Source organism: Leptonotus elevatus, chromosome 11 (assembly GCF_054856555.1).
Source record: "Leptonotus elevatus isolate MCC_2025b chromosome 11, RoL_Lele_1.0, whole genome shotgun sequence".
NCBI lineage: Eukaryota > Metazoa > Chordata > Actinopteri > Syngnathiformes > Syngnathidae > Leptonotus > Leptonotus elevatus.
Genome location: NC_141249.1, coordinates 7,700,910 through 7,724,059, shown reverse-complemented (window position 1 = coordinate 7,724,059; position 23,150 = coordinate 7,700,910). Strand labels below are relative to the sequence as shown.

The window sequence follows — 23,150 nt, the reverse complement described above, 5'->3', positions numbered from 1 at the left end:
TCTCTTCTTTCTTGAATTCTAAATTTGTATAAAGACTATTATGGCGCAAACATCATTGAATTTAGTTTGGTAATGTTTGTTATTGTTATGGCAAGCATAAATATTGCAAAATGTGTTTGAGGGCAGGGGTAAAAAATGCAGCTGCTGAGGTCAGTATGAATGCCATAAAAGAATATCTGCAAGTATTTAGATGCAAGTCATAGGGCAAACCAAAATGTAACTTATCAAAGGTTAGCAGAAGTGCCAGTAAAAAAAACAATGCAATAGGATCATTAACAGGAATTTTTCGTTGAATTTTTTTATTTTTAGGAATGATCAAACCATTAAAACTGCAAGAGGGATTACTGTTTGAAATAGTTGTTGCATATTTCTTACATATCATTAGGAATGCTTTTGGCATCACCGTTATCTTAACCTGAGTCCAGACACAACTTGCACATTTATGAGGCAAAAGGCCTCTCTTATGTTGCGCTGTCGTTGTTTTGCTCTCGATAGTTGACCATTAATTACTCAGTCAGAAAGCGTTCTATACATGGACGTGCTGGACTTGTCAGCCATTATATGTATTCTCTATTCTGTTGATGAGTTATGAAAACATGTTTACATAATACAACTGAATTGTCTTGAGCAGACTTGAACACACAATAATATATATAAATATTATAAATATTTCATTTGACTTGAGTTTTAATGTAGTCACTGTGTAAATACAGTGTTACCCAGCGGTATACTCGTAAAAAAGAAAAGAAAAACAACAACAATGCTTTCTGGGTTAAAGTGCAAGCTGGAGAATGGGATTGTTAAAAAAAAAAAAAAACAGGGCCCAGAACAAGCTGGGACACAAGGATGCATACTCTATGAGTGGAATCTGGGTAAAAGGTCGTCACGATGTAAGTGATGAATGAAGGAAAACTCAACCTTTGGAGTGTAAATAGCAGCTGCTTTTACTTCCAGGAGGAAATGAATTCCTCATGGCAGTGAATTCAATAACATACAAATGTAAACAATTGCTTTTATTACAAGCAGCTCCTTTTTGCATGTTGACGAAGCAGAGCAGCACCACAACTTAACTGAGATTGAAATAAATAAATCAATCCGGGCCAAGGAAAAAAACCTGCTAACAGACACACAAACCGTGTCTGTGCTTCGGCTAGCTAATAGTGTACCAATGCAGATGAATTTAATTGGACGTAAACATTTTGACATGTCATGAGACCAAGGAAACAACTACTGTAACAAGTCAACATTACCTCGCCATTGCGAAGCTTCAAACAGGATGTTCTCCGAAGAAAATGGCCACTGAGCTCAGAGAGTTACACAGTGTCATCAGCTGGTTGCAACAGAGAGACTGGAAGAGTCACAGAAAGGCATAGACTTAAAATGGAAATCATTCATCTCCAATTGTTAGAGAACAACAAGTTGCTTGTTAAGAGTGAACAGTGATGGTCCAAGCATGGATCCCTGTGGGACGCCACGGCTAAATTCTGAACACAGGCAACTAACTAGCTAACTAACTAACTAACAAATGGCTCATGTTTATGACACTGTCATATAGTTATGGATTCATCTGTACGCGTATGACTGAAGTTGTTACTTGCATTGGTATAAAACAATAATCAAGACCATCTTTTTTGCATTATTGTGGCTAGGGGAGTGTACAGACTTCTTGTTTGTGATCCAGCTGCAGCTTTTCAAAGAGGCTGAACAGAGCATCACGTGACGATGGCTTCACCTTTCACACACTAACCCACTGGTGTCTAAAATCACACACAAGCTCGTGTACAATGCACGTGCAGATGTGATGGGACAGACATATGGTGTTGACATTTATGGAGCGGATCATGAGCAACAATTCGGGAATGCCTTGGAGATATTCTGGAGGATGAAAACGATCAAAAATTATTCAGAAGGATTTGACTGGTTGTGTCGGGTGGTTTATTTTCTGAAGAGAAGGGTATGATGTTGAAAGATGATGTTTTAGGGAAATCAGAATTCTGCTGCTTTGTCATGATAGGATGATTAGTATATAACTGATTCGTTGATTTGTTGTAAATAAGGGATGAACAACTTAGGTAATTGAGGGGGGGGACACAATTTTTCATCAGCACTACGGGGAGCCACATAGGACCACGTGCACAGATGGTGGTGTGTGTGGGGGGAGGATACCAAAAGGCCGCTCAGAATGATAATAACATTAAAAAACTTAAGTCAAAGTATTTGCTGGTGTCGGGCCAAAATAGTCACTTTTCAGGAGACCCCAAACGACGTGTTTGTTCAACCATTAAGTCATGAACATTGCATCATCAAAGAGAGCAAGCTATTTTCAACACTTTATATTATTTATTTATTTTAAAGGGAAACAAATAAATAACATCCACAGATATGGACTGACCAATATTATAGATTTTGGGGGGAAAAAATATGAAATTTACTAAATGGTGGCTTATGAGATTTCGGCCCAGCGCCGGTGAAATGTAGTACTTTTAATGTTTTTAATTAATTGTATAAAATGATTAATTATAATGAACAAACTAAATAAATGACTTGGACAATTTGTTCATTTAAAAAATTTAATGTGGCCCTTGAGTACAAAGGTTTGTCCAACCTTGGGCTTGATGTCAGTTTTTGTGTGTGTTTTTTTTAAATTGGTGGCGTAAGTCAGTGTAGAACATGACCATGTAGCTACATATTTTATATTGGAATCAAACTTGTTAACGCATTAATGTATTTACTTCTCTCAATAAAAAAAAAAGATAATTTTTTTTTTTTACTTTTATTGTTTTTGTTTATCTGAACAAAATGTATTTGAGGATATGCTCAGATAGTGATGTGACTTCTTTTTTTTTTATGATATACTGTACTGGGTTGGAAGGAAATCAAATTTAGGAAATGAGTTGTGTATCAGACAGGATACCTCTCATGTTATTTTACATAATAGTAATGATGAACACAGTTTGGAGTCAATTCAAAAAAAGTTAAGCACATATTGATTCACTACTCAAAGAGTGAAATATTTCATGATTTTATGACATTTGAAACAAAACAATGATTTCCGATATAGAAAAAAGTACTGTTTAATGAGTCTGTATATGAGTTTTACTACTGAAACTTTTCTAGAATTACATAATTTAACAAGATCGAACAGTATATAAATAAAGTATACATGAGTATTCCATTCCTTCCTGTTGCTTTATGCAAGTGTCGCCTATGGGATGCTGATGAGGTCATCAGTCCCCAAAATAAAACCAACATTCTAAAAACTGTTGAGTCAAAAAGAAAACAATTTGAGTCAACAATACCGATCCACTACTTTGGCCTATATGACACAAAATTGTTGGGGTTGTTTTGTATAAAAGGATGGGTTTTGTGCAAAACAACACGGATAGTGATATTATAGTCCACACCTGACAAAACTGCTCATTTGAATGAAGATGATTTCTTTCACCAAAGAGAAAAGATTGTCTGAAGAAAGCTTATGCTCACGTGCAAATGGAACATTGTGTGATCAGCTACGGCCAGCGTGCTCTGCCTCACGTCAGCTGAGGCATGAGAGGAGGCAGGAGGATACGTGCCGATGCAGCCGATGCAGCCAATGCAGCAGGAAAACGTGCTCTACGTGAGCGCCGCGGACTGCCATGCATGCACTCTGCATCGCGCCACTGTTCTTCTGGATGAATGGACGCAAAACAAAACAAAAATCACACAGGCTACAAAATGTTGCAGAAAATTATAACGCATGTTTTAAAATAGGTAAATAAGAAAACATAAATAGTTTGTTTTAATAATGGAAGAACAATTAAAAAAAACTATTCTTATTTTTATATTACTATTCAGAATGAATTTGATTTGATTAATCAACCAATGATATCATTAATTAAAATGCTGTAATGTAAATATATACACACATTTAAATGATGTGTAATATTAAATATATATATATATATATTGTAACAAATTATTTACTTGCCCAAATATTAATTAACCAACTTCAGGAAAAAATAATTTTTTTAATGCAACAAATAGGACAAGACTCGTGATAATGTAAATGCTGGATGGGCCGGGTTACAGAACGGAGTAGCCCATATGTGACCCACAGTCCATACTTTGCTCAACAATGATATACAATAGGCCAGGGTTCTAACAATTTTTGTTACTACTTCCCTTAAGGGCCGCTATGACAATGAAACCAAATAAAAGTTACGCTAAAATAATAATAATAATAATAATAATAATATACAAAAAGAAGAAAAAAAGGATTATAGTGCAAACTCTCTAGGCAATTTATTACACATGACAATTTGAAATTTGGTACAGATTTTAGCAAGGCTCATAGAAGTTGACAGATTATTTGCTTCCACGGGCCACAAAAATGTGGCGGGCCGCATTCAGCCCCCAGGCCTTGAGTTTGACACCTGTACAAAAGGGCTCTCGTGTTTGTTTCTCTAAAAGTTGCAAGTTTTGTTGGCAATGACCACACCGACAAGGAACTTCTTCAGACCTGTCACTTTGTAGGGATTACAATTTGCTTTAAAAAAAAAAATATATATATATATATATATATATACATATACATATATACGGGCCAGGGTGTACTGTATAAAAAAAAAAAAAAAAAACGATTTTGCCTATTGAGTTATAGGCCTACTTGGTACATACTTGGTAAAAATACGTTTTGACACGATCATGGAATTTGTGTCTGCTTAAATCCACTGAGTATGTGTGTCTGAATTTGCACTGCATGTAAACCACGTGACTTGTGTCTGGGTGTGCGTGTCTTCGTGTGCGTGCCATTGTTTGGGATTTTGATGTCAGGAGCAAGGGTGTAAAGAGCCCTGCGGGATGAACTTTCCCCTACTTCTCACAAAGTTCTCTCTGGCATTCCGGATTCGTGCTTGTGAACGAGCAGCTACTGCCCCCCTACACCCATCCACATAAACAATATTTACTAGCTTTTTCTACGTAGTTGACCGTATTTATTTTTAACTTTATTGGGAATTTTCGCTGTGAATTTAACATGGAATTGCAAAGCTACACAAAGTATATGTCAGCTGTTTTTGAAACTTTGCAGGCAATTATTAATTCGAACCTTGATCCTTTTTTTTTTTTCTGGAGACCTCAGTATTGTTCATTCGGTAATTTTACCGATTTGACATGTCATCATCATTGGTCTCAAATGTTTTTTTTTTATTAATTTTTATTTTGTATGTGGGTGAGTACGTGCATGTGCGTGTGTATGTGCGTGTGTGTGCTCATTAAATCACGTAAAACCTATTAAAAATCCCATACCGTTCACCTAAACCAAATACTTCAGAATCCAGCTAGAGTCGTGAGGTTGTCAGGAGACCCGAGGAAGGATCAAAGAAAGGAAAGTGAAATCCAGCACCGACCAGACATTACCCACCAGGTTACCTTGATCCTTATGAGGGCAAGTGGTATGAAAAATGAATAAATTGATTAATGTATAGTACTTTATATTTTTCATCAATGTTAATGTGGTATTTTTTGTGACATATTTTAAAGAAATGAATTAAGCTGATGTTGATACTCCTGTTATGCTGTGAGTCAAATTGACCCGTAGAGGAGGGAACAAAAACTTACGTTGAATTTTGTCGGCTTGCCTTTGTTTTTGTTTGTTTATTAAATATTAAAAATATTACATTACGTTATGTGGTCTTTTTGTGTTGATTAGACATTAGAACGGGTCACATTGACACATGACCATTGTTAAGAAACAAACACAACAGGAGGGGCCACAGTTCATTAAAAAAAGCGGACAAAAATCAACCAAAATATTTCATCACCTTCTCAAAACTATAGTGCCACAATATTTTAAGAAAACTGAGACAAACTCATCTCTATCACAACCATTTATGTCACCCAGAAATGTACAGCTTGCATCATTTTACAAGTACTGACATGTTTCCACACCCTAAACCTTCCTCCGGGTCCACCTCCCAAGCCCTGTGGCCAATCAACACAGTCCTCAAGCCGCAGCGCTCAGCTATAAAAAAAACTTACAATTCCATCTGCGGCACACAACAGACAACAAGCTGAGCAATCCAATCTAAACAGGCCAAAGATGAAGACGCTTCCGACTGCCATCCTCGTCCCCGTGCTGCTTTTGAACGCAGCGGCGGCTTTCCCTGTGGACAGCGGGGACAAGCATGCCTCGTGGGACGACGTCAACGTGGTGGCCCACGGCCTGCTGCAGCTGGGCCAGGGTCTGAAGGAGCACGTGGACAAGAGCAAAACCCAGATGAGGGACGTCAACAGCCGATTGAAAGCTTTGAACGGCACCGTCGTGGCGCTGGAGGGAAAACGGCGCGAGCAAGATGAAGCCGTGAAGGCCAGATGGGAGGAGGAGGAAAGGATGGGTGGGAAGGTGAAGGAGGTGATGATGCAGAACAAGGACATCGTCTCACGCATGAGCGCACTCGAGGAGAGAGTGGACGAAGCGCTTAAAGTGACAACGGATGACAGCATCAGAGGTGGCAATTCAACAAAGTCATTCATTCAGGTGAGCAGAAAGACGCTACCGTTGTTAAGCAAACATGTCTTCATCAGAAAGTTATATGACGTCTCTTCCGACGTGTGTTTCCAGAGAGCCATGGCAGCGCAGAACAGGCGAATCGACCAGCTGGTGGACAAAATCAGGCAGCAACAAGACAAACTGGACAAGCAGAGTTTACACCTGCTGACACTGCAGAACAAGGTGAGTCCTCTCCGTCCGACCGGACGAAAGCACGCGTGCGCTCTTGTTCATCTCGACTTACAAGACTGCCTTTACTCTAGGTTGCACACAGGGGAGTCAGAATCCTCAGGCGCAGGCATGAAGAGACGACACTGAGGGGAGATTCGGCACTGAGGGATACCCAAACAGGTCAGTAAATCATTTTGCAAAAAAATATTTTCTAAAGGACAAGCTAAATGAAGTTCTTCAGTGCTGCTGCAAATGAGCTCCAATCAAATGTTTAGCTCTCAGTAGTGCACACAACAAAACCAAGAGTTCAATACACCTTTGACAGCGTTGTCTCATACCAGGTTTATTAGTGTTTTGGAATTGTCATTTTAGTTAGTTTTTACTTCGTTTTGAGTTTAGTTTTAATTAGTTTTCAGGGTGGTTCTGTTTGTATTTTAGTTTAATTTTAGTTAGTTTCAGTAATAGTTGTAGTTAAATGTGCATTACTAGTGCGCAATGTTCAATCACCACCGTGGTAAAATGAAAAAGCAAGGCATTTCTTACCTAGCGTTGCAGTTCGACTGAGTTCAATGAAAAAGCAGGCGAGCCGAGCCAAAAGTCAAGCACGCAAAATTGTCGTGACGTCATCTGAAGGTGCTTTCCTATTGGCTTCTGCCCTGATAACGTCACTTTGATGTAACACACTTTCAAACTCGCTAGTTCCGATTAATATTGAAAATAAATACTACTTAAAATCACATTTAAAGTAATTCTTAAATACTAAAACGAAGGACATTTTCACTATAATTATAATTAGTTTAGTAAGTTTTGTCAACTTTAATTTCAGTTCATTTCAGTTTTTTAAAAAGCATTTTCATCTTTATTTTGTTAACGATAAATTTTAGTTCCAGTTTTTTCGTTAACTAAAATAACCTTGGTCATTCAGCACCAGCAAAAAGGATGGGCTATTTAAAGTGACACGTTTAAAACCTTTGCCACTCTAAGCAAACAGCCTGACATGCTGTCAGGGCTGTTTGTAGGCAGTCCAAAGGTCAGGAAAAGACAGGAGGGCATCAGCGTCCGCTGCATGAGCTCAACAATGTTATCTTTCCTCTTTGCATCAACGTGTGCATAGCAGCAACCAAAAACAGTAGCTAAGCAGCTAAAGAATTGTACTGTACAACCATCTGATGTTTGTGTTGCTTTCGTTCAGGTTCTGCTCGAGATTGCCACGATCTGTTCCTACAAGGGCAACGAGCCAGCGGCATCTACACAATCCAAGCACAGAACTCGCAGCTCGTAAATGTCCTCTGCGAAATGACCTCAGGTGAGACAAGAAGAACCCTAAACCTGTTCTGATCGCCAACATTCAGCCTGAAAACTCAACTTGTCTTTGTCGCCTTCACAGAAGGTGGATGGACCGTCATCCAGAAACGTCTCGATGGCTCCCAAAACTTTAACCAGCTTTGGGAGAGCTACAAAAATGGCTTTGGTAGCCTGAATGGTGAGACCACCTTCGGAATTACACAAAATTGTATGGCAAAACCTTACAGTCAATAATAAGTGATTTCCTTCCTTTCAGGTGAGTTTTGGTTGGGCTTGGAGAACATTCACGCAATCTCCAAACAAGGCCAGTACCTGCTTCAGGTGGAGGTCACGGATAGGGCGAGAGAGACTCACACGACTCGCTATCGCGTCCATCTTGATGGCGAGGGAAAAAACTACGCTCTCCACCTCGAGCAAGATTCTACGTCTGGAGTTCAGGGGGGGAGCATTCTGACGGGCTCCTCGGGTCTTCCTTTCTCCACAGCCGACCGTGACAATGATCTCGCCGCGGATGTCAACTGTGCTGAGCTTCACTCAGGTGGGAGCTTCATTTAATCTGTTCACGTCAAGCGAGACAAAACAAGAGACTGGATTGTGACTGGTCGTTTTGTTGCAGGAGGTTGGTGGTTCAGCAGCTGCGGCGCCGCAAACCTCAACGGCAAATATCCCAGAGGGCCCGGCCTGCTCAGGTGGCAGCCGAGGAGGATGTTTTGGACCGACACTAAGGGACAAAACAACTATTTGAGGACAACTCTCATGAAGATTGCACCGGTTTAAAAAAAAAACAGCAATAAAGTCTAGAGTAAAATACAACAGAGGACCAAAGCAAGCTGAGAAAACAAGCTTTAGTGATGAACAACTTGTGAATGAAACTGTCTGACAGACTTAGCACGCACATTTATCATGTTTATTCCACTGAATGATCTTAAGTATGTTTCTATGCTATGCCATAAGATTTCTCTGTCACATTGACTTTAACAAATATTCCCTTTATAAGGGCCTTTATAAGTTGTGTATTATTTTCTTCAGTATTTTTTTCAAGTTTATCATTTGTAAGAACGGAATGAAAGTAAAAGTTGTTATTAATATAAGATGCTTTGTGGCGTTTGTCATTTTTACTCACGATTGCCACCTCTGGCCTAAAGCGTTACTGCAGCCAGAGTGTCGGTGCGCATATGTGCGCTTGAATAAACTGTATTATTATTATTTTCAGTTTTCTTGGGGTCTGAGCTGGAATTTGGGCTGTGCTCGAAGCCAACCTCTTGTTTTTTTCCACCCCATATTCACATTTGTGTCATACTGTAACACTAAATGTCAGCGGGGACGAGCATTACGTCACCCTCCTCCACCACTCCCCACCCCCCAAGAAACTGAAGGGAAAATACAAGCTGATAAGCGCAGTCTCAGTTCAAAAGTGAGAGTTTATGTGTTGAGTAGATTTATGGTGCCTTGTCTCCTGAATGAAAACAGTAACAGTTAGAAGTGGACATTCACATTTATTCAAAGCACAGCAAAACTCATACAAGTGCATTTGGTATTTTATTTTTCAGTATTTTGTAACTATTGCTTAGTAAAATACAAAACAATATACTGATTTAGTCAGCCATAATTCCCCTAATAATGGGGAGTATATATATATATATATGTGTGTAAAGATTATGCTCATCAGAGTAGTAAGTAACAAAGGCCTTCTTGTGAAAGAAACAGAGTTCTTAATCCTTTAATTTCTAAATAAAAATATCATTCGTCTTTTGATGAGATTTTATATAAAGTCATCCACTGTTTAGCAGGAGAAAAGGACACACTGAGTTAATTATCTGTTGTGTGAAAGGCACTAACTTAAGACCAAATACAAGGCAATATCCTTTTAATGAGTGAAGATTAATGTGGCATGATGGTGTTATTATGAACATATCGTAAGAGCATGATTATTTTAAATAAGTTTGTAACACAGAGAAAACACAAATACAATACTTTTAGACATAAACACAATATTGCATTTGCAAACCATTCCATTATCTTGCAGTTCCATGTGAATAAGCGCCTTCTGTTTTGGAGCTTGAAAACATTACCAGAGCAACAATAATTTGATGCAATTATGGCATTTATTTGGGAGTAAGAATTGTCAAACCACTTGACCTTGGTCAAAGAGCTGTGGGGTGGATTTATTTGTTGATCAAAACATTATAATGACTTTCAAATGTCATCTATATTGCGACTGAGTTAGCAGCTCCTCGTCAACAAAGATGTTTAGGCCTGTGGAATGTTGATGTGCAAATTTTAATTGAAAGAGCAAAATGGAAAATAAAAACAAAAATACTGGTGGATCTCTAGTCTGTGTTACATTGTATATATAGATAAAACTGAAAAGTACTTTCTAAAAGTAGAAAATAGGAACATAAAAACACATTGCTCAAACTTTTCTGTGTATTTAACATATCAGATGCAGAGCTGCCCCCACCCCCATGCTGGAGTACAGTAATGTGCTTGTTTAAAAGAAAAAAAAGGTTATCAGAGGTTCTCCTGAAGAAAGTGCAACAGTGTGATTTCATAATGTTCTCCAGACTCTGGACACTTGATGCTGTGCCGTTCGTTGGGATAAACCTAAAGACACACACACACACACACACACACACACACACACACACACACACACACACACACACACACACACACACACACACACACACACACACACACACACAGAGTGAACAAATGCCATTTTGAGGCCAGCTGGATTTGCAAAACAATTCACATCGCCAATACTGTTTGTTGAGTGACATTCTCAAACAAATAACATTTGAATAGCATAAACGGTGAGTGGAAAGTAAATGTGAGTAGTTTCTTTGTTCAGTTAGCAGGAAATGATCACATACTTTTACACACTTCCCAAACCAGTGTTGAATTTGTACTGTTAGATGAGTGGATAATTTGTTCATTGATTCCCAGAACAGCAAATTAAAGATGTCATTTGAGAAAATGCTCCTACCTGAAGGCTGTACGGTTTCCCCGCCCGGATGAGTTGAGATACCAGAAAGTTGGTGTGGAAAAAGTGAACATTCTCATCGAGAAATCCATGCAGGATCAGAAGTCGGTTTGGTCTGTGGGGTTTACCAGCAAGATTCAGCATTTGACATCTCATACAGTGCTCAAACATAAATGACTTCATGGATTTGTGAGAAACAAGCAGTGTGGAGAAGGCACTCTTCAAACTGAGATAGCTGGTGCAGTTTGCGCACAAGGAACTGATATACACATCGACGGGTGCACGTCTCAGTTACTGCAATCAATTGTCTCAAGAATGTGCAGCCCATTTTTACATTATTTGCCCCTTTCATTGTTGTTTTTTTATCATTCTGTCAGAGCATTTTTATTAGCTGATGTTCAATAAATTGGATTTATTATTACTTCTCAGTTTATGATATTTTAAACATCATTGTAGGGTAATGGTTGGCAATTCCGACTCTTTCTTTGGGCTAGGCTCAATATGAAAGCTGCCAAAGAACTCTTTAGAATTTTGAGTTGCCTCAATTAATTTCTGAACAAAAATAATGTAAAAAGTAGGCTACACCCTTATCCACATTGTAATTTTTTTTTGTTTTTGTTTTTTTTTTGCACAGGGGCCTCTTAGCATGATATTACGCCACTGCTTTTTACAGACAAAAATGTGGACACAAAAATATGATGTTACAAAATGAGTACCGGCCACAATGCTACAGTTTTCAATACATAATTCAAATAAGAAATCTAAATGAAAATAACAGATCAAACCGGAGAAACGTCTTAAAAGTTACTCTTTTGGTTGTGGGCCATTGATCTTTCTTCTGCTTTCTATGTTCGTATTCTAGCATAACCGTGTGAACTAAAGCCAAGTGTATTTTGAAATGAATGCTCTTACTCATTAGGGAACTTGTTGACGTGAAGTGCAACTGAGCAAGCCTCGTAGCCCTTCTGGTTGTTTTCGGGGGTATCCAAGTACCGCTCTGTGTAACCCGTGTCATAGGCCATCCACAATGTCACTGGAGCCCCTGCAATGGCAACCTAAAGACACCATAAGCGTTCTATTATTTCATTAAAAAAAAAAGTCATTTAACTCATTCACTGCCATTGACGGCTATAGACATGAAAATTTTATTAGAACTATTTCTATTAGTTTCAAATTTGTTCCCACTTTTGTTAACAAGAGTATGAAAACCTAGATATATTTTTTACTGTTCATTTAGAACAGATATAACATTTGTGATTAATTGTCAGTTAACTAGTGAAGTCATGCAATTCATTATGATTTTAAAAAATTAATCGCCTGACGCCCCTAATTTTTTTAATAATATATATTTTTTAAGAAAAGATTATTAAAAAATACAATAATAATTTTTTTTTTTAATTAAAATTAAAAGAAGAAGAAAAATTTAGGGGCGTCGGGCAATTAATTTTTTTTTCGTAATTAATGCCATGACTTCACTAGTTAACTCACGATTAATCATAAATGTTATATCTGTTCTAAATGTAAAAAAAAATTTCCTAGGTTTTCATACTCAACAAAAAAAAATTAACAAAAGTGGAAAAAATGTTAAACTAATAGAAATAGTTCTGATGAATTTTTTACATCTATAGCCGTCAATGGCAGTGAATGAGTTAAAAGATACAAGTCTGAAGTCGGGAGGAACCTGAGAAAAACAGTTACTATGAAGTTCTTCTCGGAAATGTATTTTTCAAAAGCTTCGAAAGCTGCTCGTTTTGCTTACAGTACCTTGAAGACGTCTGGTCTGTGGATGAGGCCCATGAGAGAGAGAAAACCTCCGTAGGACCAGCCATGGATGGCAACTCGATTCAAGTCCACAAACTTGTACTTGTCCGCTACATAGTGCAAACCCTCCACCTGGTCTTCAATCTCCGCCTCACCCTGGTGAAAGTGGACCAACAGTTAAATGTATGCCACAAATTCTGATAAGAACACTAGAGTGAATCAATAATTGCTTTAAGTGGCATGCTTCCCTCTCATATGAATTCAGAGGTAAATACCATTTTGTCCTTCACAGCTCCTTCAAACTTAAGTCCTCGCTGACAGGAGCCCCGCCCATCGACAATGAGCACAACGTAACCAAGCGACGCCAACCTGCTCATCATCTGGTATTTTAAGCCTTTATATGAGTTATTTACCAGCTGGACCTGAAAAAGGAATATAGCATTCATTACAAAACAGGCCCTAATATAAAAATAGCGTGAAGAGCATTCATCTGTTGTTGAATACAGCAAAAATAAAAAAATACATTTTAAATTTAATACGATCAAATAATGTGTGCGTGTAACTGTTACAAATAAAATGAGCTCAAACCTGAGGACCACCATAGACGAAGACAACAGTGGGATATTTCTTCCCTGGGACCAAATTGTTTGGTTTGTACAAGAGGCCGTAAAACTGAAAGCCAGACTTGCCCATGAAGCTAAAAATCTCAGGATGAGCGTAATCGGGTGGGTAAGCTGAAAGTAAAAACGTGGGAATAGTTTTGTCAAGAAGTCTTCGCAGAACATGAAAAATGCGTCATAACAACTGACATACAGTTACAGTTGCAATTATAAACCTTTTCAAAGGTAGCATTAAATACTCGTATATTTTCGCATATTTAACACTATTTCAAGGAAACATTGACGGTAGATAAGTCATTCCGTACCAATAGACTCCATCAGACTTGCCCAGAACTCCGGCACTTTGTGCAGCGGGTTGCCGTCTGTGCTGTTCAGCTTGTAGATGTGCACGCAAGGTGTGCTGGTCAGGCTGCTGTAGTGGCTCACAAACATGTCAAATGTCTGCGACAAACACGGGGGGAGTTTCAACACATAACACCCTAACTTTGTGTCGACAACTTCTACAGGATAACTTTGTATGTTCTGTCTGAATAAAGTTTAGCAGCAGATTTTGATAGATGTTTCATTTTCTTATGCAGTCTGTACAAACATCTGACATTATGGACGGAAAAATACCTATTACATGTCTTTTGTGTGTTGTGTTTACGTACAGGGCTCATGTAACAGCTGTGAGAGAAACCAGGCTTAGTGAGCTGCACAATTTCTCCTGGTGACTCGTAGCTCACGACATACAAGTGTTGCTCCAGGGGTGAGGTTTTCGTTCCCTGGAAGTACACCAACTTTTCGGTCTCATCGACCCAAATTTGAGGGCTGGACATACGCTGCATCAACACATAATAGAGCAAAGCACAGAAAGAGGGAAAATTATCAGAATCATACTTACAGCCCATTATTGAGCAAGTTCTTGAAATTTATGTTAGACTGTGTAACTATAACATTTACTCCGTCTACCACCATTACTTGTATAGTACCCTAAGTAGCTTGTAATGTAGCTTACATTCAAAAGTGTTACTACATATCGAATACACCTTAATATTTTATTCAGATAATTTTAGTTTAGCTACATTTAGAATAACATTGTTGCATTTTTTTACACCTACAATTTAGAGTACAGTGTTCCCTCGTTTTCTGCTGGTGTTAGGTTCCAAAAAATACCCGCAATAAACGAAATCCGCGAAGTAGTTAGCCTTATGTTTTACATTTATTATAAATGTTTTAGGGCTTTAAAACCCCTCACCACACAGACACTTATCTCATTGATTCATTTACATTTTCTCACATTTCTCTCTTGTTTAAACATTCTCAATGTTTGAACCTTCATAAATTTTATAAAATAGGTACATTACTGTAAAAAAAAAAAAAGCATGCAAAATTGCACTTCCGCGAAACCGCAAAAAGTGAACCGTGTTATAGCGAGGGAACACTGTACTGCACAATATTTGACGGAGGACCATTGTGCAAATTTTCCACATATGAAAACACCTCCAAGGTAATAAGAAGCTATGGGCAATTTTTCCCTAAAGTTGACTAATTTTAACTGCATAGTTTATTACATTGCTCTGTAAATGTTTGCTCCACAAGCAAATGTACTTTACAGCGCAATGTCCTGTGAGTGAGTAGTTCTTTACGTAAATAGATATAACCTTTGATCCATGATTGGCCATCACCTCCCACTCTCCACTAGTCAGTGCCACCTCCTCCTTGATTGGACATTTGAAATTGTCTGGGGATAGTGGAGATTAGCAACAGAAGAAATCTTACAATTAATCAGTTAATATGGAAAGTAAGGTAACATTAGATCTACATCAGTGGTTGATAACCTTGTTGAGAAATTACTATTTTTTTCAAATTCAAGACTTAGTTACAGGCCCTTACCTACAGTATGTCTTGAATTTGAAACAAAAAAGAAGCCTATACTAGAGTTTACTGGTGAACAAAATGAACAGGGAGAGTTGCCTTTTCATCGAATCAGGCTCTCTTCACCTTGAATTCAGAAAGCGCTGTCTTCTTGTATTCCCGAAGTGTTCCTTTCGTTTAGTTAGATAGGTAGCTAGTTGTTGCTCAACTTGGCATTGCAAATCATGCAGTTAAGGACACTGAATCAAATCACTCAACTCAATTGTATGTATAGAGCAATTTAAAAATAACCACCGCTGTTTTTGAGCAATTTAAAATAACCACTGCTGGGTTTTTTTTTTTTAAAGATGAAACCCAATGAAAACAGCAGAGGCACCAGAATTGAACTTTGTGGAACACCCACATGTGAATTAAAATTGCATATATTTGTCCGATCACTTTCTTATTTTGCTTCACACAGTTAATATGAAAAGATTACAATAATAAAGAAATCACATGACATCACAACGGTCAAAAGTCGACTACTGAGCACACCAAATTCCCTGCAGCACAGATAGGCCAGGCAAGTAGGGGGTATGTCTTGACCTCAACCGAACCCCCTGAGACCGACTCACCAAACCCAAGTTAACAACCACTGATCTACATGTAGATTTACCACAACGATACCTTCAGAATGTGAGTAGCCTGTGGTCCATCTGTAACTGCCACGTTCTAACAGCGTGGTGACCTTGTACAGGTGGCAGAAACCTGTTTTGGACTCGTTTACAGTGATAAATGTGATCTCCTCATCGCTGCTTTGGCTGAATGGGTAGAAGATATCATGGACCTACAAAAACACAAATTGCAGCTTTTTCTTGTGTCAATAGTATGGAGGTCTATATTTTTCCAAATAAGCACAGACATTGATCCATATGTCGCTCATCTGTTGGTAAATGATGAGCGGGTGAGCTGTGTCCCCAACAGCCTCCAGGCTCTCCAGTCTGGCGGTGTTGTCCTGGTCCACAGGAACGAAGAGCGACAAAGGCAACAGGACCAATTGGAGATGCTGCTGTCGTCGGTTCATCAAGGCTGCCCATGCACTGAGAGAGTAGAGTGACCAAGAGTCACCATATGAACTTCAGCAGTGGCAGTACTCTCTGTTAAGGTGCACCGGCTTTAGTAAGAGCTACAATCATGACATCACTGTTTTTTTCTCCACCTTTTTCTACGGAAACTTACTATCGACCATCTTTAGTCCATCCAGCTCGGGTGATGTATTCAGCACTGGGGAACAGGCTCGTGAAGGGCATGAGCAACTCTTTCTCCTGTGTGCTGACAATCTAGAGAGAGGGGCAAATTATTGATCATTTTTATTACCAGTGCTGGACAGCATCGAGATTAATAAAAATGATCCAAAATGGATGACAACGACAATACAAACAAACAAGAAACATCCACTCTTCACAAAACAAGAGAGCACTCACATTGCCAAGATTGTCTATCTTGATTTCAGCTAATTTCAGAGTAATAGCCGGATTCTTGCTGCCTGTAAATAAGCACTGTTATACACAAGCATACTTAATACTACTATTACACAGTAAAACCACACATTGGGCCTTACTGTAGCTAATCAGTGTCAGCGTTGGTTTAAAAAATATATATATAATATTGAGCAATCAAGTCAAAATTAAAATCTAAAAAAATACTTGAAAACAATTGCAGGCATTCCTATTCACATTCAATGCACATATCAAAGCATCACAAACAGTGGTTGCTCCCTCTTGTGGGGGTAAAGGTACATTACAGCTTCATGAAGGAAAATCATCATAAATGCGTTAAATAATAACGGTAAGATGTTTCTTAGACCTTACGCTTTAAGCTTAAACCCCAAATAAAACTTAACAGTGTCCTGTACAGTGCTGGACACATTAATCACAAGTAGCCCAGTGAGCTACAAGAACTGAGAGATAGTTAAAAACAATCAAACAAAAGTCTTCACTATCCATAAACTAAAGCTTTTTAGGAAAAAAAAAAGTACCTGCACGTGGGTATCGGTAGACATCAGTTGTACATTCCTCCAGAGCTGGAGATGGGACGTGGATAATGTCAACCTCAGACTCGTCCACTTCTTCATATAAAATCTTCAGTGTTTTCCCACCATCTGATTCTGAGACATCAATAAAAACGCAGGGAAACAAAGACAAGGCAAACATATAAAATTTTAATAGCTTAACAAAGACATGGCTTGCAAACTATGCCAACATTTTGTACTTTGCTCACCATCTTGCGCAACTGGACACCACCAGTATCCAGTGAAACGATCAAATTCTTCTTGAGTGACAAAAGAGGCGACGCCGGCAGTTTTTGCATCCTCGTTTGGTTTATCAATGCCTGAAATTACATTTCAAAGACATTAAATGCACCATTGAAGCAATGTTACATTGTGAAACTGTCTGAAAGTGCCTTTGTGACCTTTATGGCAGAAGGTGAGCCTCTTTTCTTGGCTCGTCTTGATGTTGCTCAGCCAAATGTCATTTTTGTGGACAAAACTGATAAAGTTTGAGTCGGCGGGGCAGATTTTGGCATCCATGCGTGCCCCTGAACATTGACTCTTCAGCTCACAAGGCTCCATTGGAGCTTGCTGCATGCAAAAAGAGCAACAAGTGAGCTAAAACTGAAAGCTGAATGTGCACACTTGTTAGTGTCGGCTTAAAGAAACCTATAAGACCATTTTGAATGCATCAATTCCTGAAAAAATTAACTAATGTAAAATGTGTATGTTTTAACTGCTATTAATTAATACAGTGAAGACATAACAATCCAGAATTGTACATGGAAGTTACCTTCCTTTGTCTATGTTGATATCTGAAACATATTCACTAAAGCTTAGAAAAATTAGCCTCGAGTTAATGTTTGTTGAGGTCTGTAAATGCAAAGTGAAGGAATGCACAAAACATAGAAAATAAAATAGTTTGCATTGTTCTGTCTATATGACTCGAAAGTTGTTGTTTTTTCCTATGGCGTTGAAAATGTGCTACAATTTTGGAACCCACTTTGAAATCGTTATTTGCACCATCAAAGCAGTAGTACAGACTGCTGTTGGCTTGGAACAGAAAAAGTCCTGTCGGCTTGTGGTAATCATAAGATATGATGCCAGTCACGCCTAAGCGCTTCCTCTCTCGCAGGAGCTCTTCCTCCTTTGAGAAAATGATGGGGTGAGGGGTGGCCTGAGATGAAGGAAGACAGGACACACTCGTGATTATGCCGGCCAACCAACAATCAGTTTGTTTTGGAACATAGAACAACAAAAGGAAACATTACCACACTACTTTAAGAGTGGCATGAATTGACCATTTGCTCCAATAAAATAACCTTATGTCCCCTGTCTTTTGTACTGTCCATTGTATATTCCTAAAACTGCTCAGTTTCGAATAACTTAAATTGGGTGAAATATATGACCTAGTGCTGGGTGCAAAATGGATATAGCCTATGCTGGGTCATTTATACCCAGCATATTGGTTTGAAGATTTGACCCAGCACATTGGGTCGAAATTTTGATCCAACAAGGAGTAAAAACTACTAAGTGGAAGAGTGAGGTTACAGAGAGAAGAGACCAAGAAGGTGGAGGTGTTGAAGTATTCAGGGTCAACAGTCCAGAGCAATGGAGAGTGTGGAAAGGAAGTGAAGAAGCGTGTGCAGGCAGGCTGGAACGGGTGGAGAAAAGTGTCAGGTGTGATGTGTGATAGAAGAGTTTCAGCTAAAATGAAAGGAAAGGTTTATCAAACTGTGGTGAGACCAGCGATGTTGTTTGGTCTGGAGAAAGTGCCACTGAGAAAAAGACAGGAGGCAGAGCTGGAGGTGGCAGAGATGAAGATGCCGAGGTTCTCTTTGGGAGTGACTAGGATGGATAGAATCAGGAATGAGTACATCAGAGGGGACAGCACATGTTAGAGGCTTTGGAGATAAAGTCAGAGAGGCCAGACTGAGACGGTTTGGACATTTCCAGAGGAGAGATAGTCAGTATATTGGCAGAAGGATGCTGAGTTTCCAAATGCCAGGCAGAAGGTCTAAAGGAATACCAAAGAGGAGGTTTATGGATGTAGTGAAAGAGGACATGAAGGTAGTTGGTGTAAGAGCAGAGGATGCAGAGGACAGGCTTAGATGGAGGCAACTGATTCGCTGTGGCGACCCCTGAAGGGAAAAGCCGAAAGGAAAAGAAGAAGGAGTAAAAATAGTTATTAGCAATGGTTAAAAATTGTACTAATGTTATCAACCCCCCACTCCCATAGAAAATAAATTATTATAATACTTATTTTACTTATACTAATAACTGTGATGTCTGAACCTTGTGTTATTGTTACACAGAAAATTAAGTAAATATCAGCAATGGATAAGTTAGTGTATACAGCAAAATTATAATAATTAAAAACAAAAGAAAAGCCACACCTGTGTGGATGAAATGACAAGCTGTCCCAATACTTTTGTTCATATTCTGCATCTTGACAAATATTGTACAAAGACTGCAAACTATAAAAAGACTATTACTAAAATAAGGGTGTTAAAATAAAAACAAGCGTACCTGAAAGTGATCGAGCAGATGCTTCCATGTCAGAATGAGAAGGGCTTCTTTGCGTACCTTCTTAGGAATGTCAGAGTAGAGTAATGAGACTTCCCTACTGCGGTACGGCATACCTGGGAGATGAGGCAACAAAGCAACTCTGGATGTGCTGCTTGACAAATTGGCACATAAACTAACAGTCTCCAAAGTCTGGTCTGTAGGCCATTTGCAGCCCATCGTTCATTTTTTTAGTGGCTTGCTTATACTAAAAAATAAGGGCAGCGAAGAGAAGAAAGTTAAGTATCGAGCATGTGTGGCATGTTTAATGTTAAAAAATGCCAACGTGGGGTCCTTGCAGATTTCCTTACAGGAAAACTCTGGTCACCCTACCCAGACCTAAAAACTAAAAACGTATCGCCCCATCTTGAGAAAGACCAGTCATTTAAACAATGGTGTTTGGCCCCAGCTTTTCTTTTATCCATCTTACCGAGGTAATAGATCCGATGGGAATGCGTGCTGGTTTCGTCCTTCTGGACAAAGTGGAATTCAAATGGCGCCTTGTTGACGAGCATGCCTATGTTCCTGCGACCGTCGTGAATGATTTTCCGCAGACCAACCCACGTGTGCTTTTGCACCTGGAAGGGGGTTGAAGTCACATCCTCCATCTCCACCACCTCTGTGCTATCTGACAGCTCGTTCACCACCGGCATGTCTGCCAGCGCTTCTCGAATGCTGTGGACACAAATTCATATCGCAACCCCCAAAGTCAAATGCTTCAAAAGTCATAACAAACCTAGAAATATAGAGCACAAAAAAAGTCACCTCAAAAAGTACAAATTTGGTTAGCAGTGATGTAAAAGCAAAATAGGAGAGGGCCTAGCTCCTCATTACAACTTGACCAATGAAAAATCAACACTATTGCACCAAGTAGATGCATATATTGAGCATATGATTACTTTCCTTTTACCTTTTTGGTAAACAATAAGCACAAGATGTGTTAACACACCTCCAGCATTACCTGTAAATTGTCACTACTGTATTTGACTTTGTAACACTTCCCTCTCCATTACTTGTCTGTTAGTTATTCTCAAAAGTTGAATAGTTTTAGCTTTAATATTGTCTTTGCACTTCACAATAATTGAAAATGTTAAATTTGTGATTCGTTGCTTTTGCCTTTACAGTACGGTTTTCTAATGGTTTGAATTTGGATGTTCCACAGCAACAAAGGAAATAAATGAAGGCTGATAAAATGAAAATGTTTCCATACCTTGCCTGGCTGTCTTCTTTCTTGTCGTCAGTTTTCAGCCTCTTAACAATGTGCATGAACTGCTCGATGGCCTTGAACCAGTTTTGGCTCCCTAAAGAACAGAAGGTGAATACATGATGATCAAGTCAAATAAAATATATGTTAAACCACAAGTATGACAAGAACCTGGTCTAACTGAAACATTACACAAAACATATCTGTTCTAATCTAAGCTCACATGCTATCGACAGGTAAACTGTTTCCGTTACTGTAGTGACGGGCCCGTTCAGAAAAGATGTCCGCGTGCTGCTTCATCGTGGCTCTACTACGCTTCAGCTTAGCTCTGCGCTCAAGTCCACAGCAAGGTGATCTTTTGGAGTCTGACTTTGTGTGACTGCTGCGTGACGCAGACACTTCCACGTCTGTGTCGGTACTCTGCCAAATGTAACACATTCACTACACATTTTACTAAGCCCTGCATACTGCAAACTGTTCTGTTGCCTGGGACTGGATACAAAGTTCCAACTAGAGGTCATTTCCAGAACAGGAAATTCATGCATTATCAGATATGTCAAAAACGTGACTTAGTATTGGAGGCATAAAATAGATTGTGACCTTTGAAGATTTTTTTACAATGCACAAAAATATTTTGACGTTCCAGCATTAAGTTTAACGTATAAATGGTACAGTGGGGTTCATAGTATTTCAGATTCATAAATGCATGAATATGTATGAATAGTTTAGTGTAATTAAAGGCTAATTTGTATTTCTTGGGACCATCCATTGCTTTTCTCTATGGCCCAACAAACTTTGCTTTGTCAAGTGTTGACATGCATATTTCTTTTAAAAGTTGTTGACCCAAACACAGACATGTAAAATATTGCAAGCATCACCATCAGTCATTAACTTAATTATCCCACTGGTAAAGTGAAAACTCAGACGTCAAACACCCCTGAAGGTCACACAATTTGTAATTTGACAAAAAGAATCAATGGCAATACTTGTTAACATTGTTCACTTAAGTGACAAAAACATCAAAATTATAAACGTGACTCAATTCACCTTTGCATTGTTCCATAAGCCATTAAAAGTTGCCAGTGATATTGTGCTTGATGTGACAATTAAGAACATTAAAATGAAAATGTAACTTCAAACATGGCCCCTAATGGAAGAGTAGTTCTTATATAAATAATTGTTTTTGAAATCCAAACAATTCCACGAGTCTACCAGTATCCTGGAACATGTTTGACTTTAGAGGTCCTAGGATGGCTTCGTCTAGACGTCAAGAGTGACTACGCTGGGACTTTTTTTGTTTTGTTGCCACAAGCCACATTAGTTATGACTTCCCTCAGCAGGCCGTTATGACTGTGAAGCCACATACACGTAGGCCTATATAAACTTGGCCAATGTCATGCAATAATAACTTATGATGTATATTTATAAAGCTGTTCGAGGGATCCGAGAACGCATGAAAAATGTAGTATGAAGTATTTTCAAGCGTAACTGTGAAGTAACTGCATTAAGCAAGTTTAAAAAAACAACAACTTTATAACAAAAAGCAGCGGTGTTAAAATCGGAAACCCACTTTGCCCATCAGTGATCAATGTATACCTATGATGCTAACAGTACACGTTTATTTTGAGCAGTTTCCAGCTAGTCAAGATATACAGTGCAGTAGTTGTGAAAGTGAAAGGACTTTAACTGACACGCCTCCCAACTCGTTCATAATATAATTTCATTACAGTACAGTAGCTACGAATTCCCACTGTCCACACCAATAACTATCAATGGCAACCTAAAAGTATTAACTTGAAAAAAACATCGTGCCATGTCACTTTAAATCTGTCTGTTGGGCCCCCTAGCAGCTAGCGACGACGTGCTAACATGCCAATGTACCAAACACCACTTTCGAGAAACACTTTTAAACACTGAAACACATTTGGGGTTTAGCCGCGCACACACTGACCTTGTTTGACTTTATCTTCAGTTGAAAGTTGAGGTCTGCGCCAACTTATTTTATTTTTTAAAGCTTTTACTGCGCTAACTTAAGACAGCAGGAAGTTCGCTGCTGTGACGTACCAGAAATTCGTAGGTCACCTGAATTCAAATACCCGGATGTTAAGACAACCGAAAGAGGT

At 38.8% G+C, this 23,150-nt stretch overlaps 2 protein-coding genes and 1 long non-coding RNA gene across 4 annotated transcripts; 1 reads left to right on the top strand and 2 right to left on the bottom strand.

Annotated features, from left to right (window-relative positions):
* Nucleotides 1-993: 993 nt before the first annotated feature.
* LOC147165690 (uncharacterized) lies at nt 994-7,315 on the bottom strand. The gene is made up of 3 exons (XR_015096565.1): nt 7,244-7,315; nt 3,484-3,667; nt 994-1,348 (listed from the first exon to the last, which is right to left on the bottom strand). It is a non-coding gene; the product is annotated as an uncharacterized LOC147165690 (long non-coding RNA).
* LOC147165689 (angiopoietin-related protein 4-like) lies at nt 5,953-9,096 on the top strand. Its single transcript, XM_086090199.1, has 7 exons — nt 5,953-6,517; nt 6,602-6,712; nt 6,793-6,880; nt 7,893-8,006; nt 8,088-8,183; nt 8,262-8,543; nt 8,622-9,096. Exons 1-7 carry the CDS (start codon nt 6,080-6,082, stop codon nt 8,780-8,782), a joined length of 1,290 nt encoding a protein of 429 aa, XP_085946325.1. The 5' UTR covers nt 5,953-6,079; the 3' UTR covers nt 8,783-9,096.
* Nucleotides 9,097-9,481: 385 nt separating this feature from the next.
* Nucleotides 9,482-23,103, bottom strand: LOC147165688 (dipeptidyl peptidase 9-like). Of its 2 annotated transcripts, XM_086090059.1 has the most exons (21): nt 22,979-23,103; nt 21,034-21,124; nt 20,254-20,498; nt 19,788-19,900; nt 18,262-18,435; nt 17,681-17,849; nt 17,489-17,599; nt 17,247-17,375; nt 16,693-16,754; nt 16,448-16,548; nt 16,131-16,308; nt 15,896-16,055; nt 15,016-15,095; nt 14,023-14,193; nt 13,678-13,813; nt 13,341-13,486; nt 13,028-13,174; nt 12,756-12,908; nt 11,904-12,046; nt 10,995-11,106; nt 9,482-10,609 (listed from the first exon to the last, which is right to left on the bottom strand). In XM_086090059.1, the coding sequence occupies exons 2-21, from the start codon at nt 21,087-21,089 to the stop codon at nt 10,517-10,519; spliced, it is 2,679 nt and encodes an 892-aa protein (XP_085946185.1). In that variant the 5' UTR covers nt 21,090-21,124; nt 22,979-23,103; the 3' UTR covers nt 9,482-10,516. The 2 variants fall into 2 exon arrangements, with proteins under 2 accessions (XP_085946185.1, XP_085946186.1); XM_086090060.1 differs by lacking the exon at nt 18,262-18,435.
* Between the last annotated feature and the right edge of the window lie 47 nt (nt 23,104-23,150).

Bases quoted from the DNA above. Each gene is read 5' to 3' on its own strand.
- LOC147165689 (XM_086090199.1), top strand. From the start codon at position 6,080: ATGAAGACGCTTCCGACTGCCATCCTCGTCCCCGTGCTGCTTTTGAAC. The intron at 6,518-6,601 runs GTGAGCAGAAAG...GTGTGTTTCCAG, and splicing joins CAACAAAGTCATTCATTCAG to AGAGCCATGGCAGCGCAGAA. The intron at 6,713-6,792 runs GTGAGTCCTCTC...CCTTTACTCTAG, and splicing joins TGCTGACACTGCAGAACAAG to GTTGCACACAGGGGAGTCAG.
- LOC147165688 (XM_086090059.1), bottom strand. From the start codon at position 21,089: ATGCACATTGTTAAGAGGCTGAAAACTGACGACAAGAAAGAAGACAGC. The intron at 20,499-21,033 runs GTATGGAAACAT...TTGTGTCCACAG, and splicing joins AAAGAAGACAGCCAGGCAAG to CATTCGAGAAGCGCTGGCAG. The intron at 16,309-16,447 runs GTAAGTTTCCGT...CTACTCTCTCAG, and splicing joins TGGACTAAAGATGGTCGATA to TGCATGGGCAGCCTTGATGA.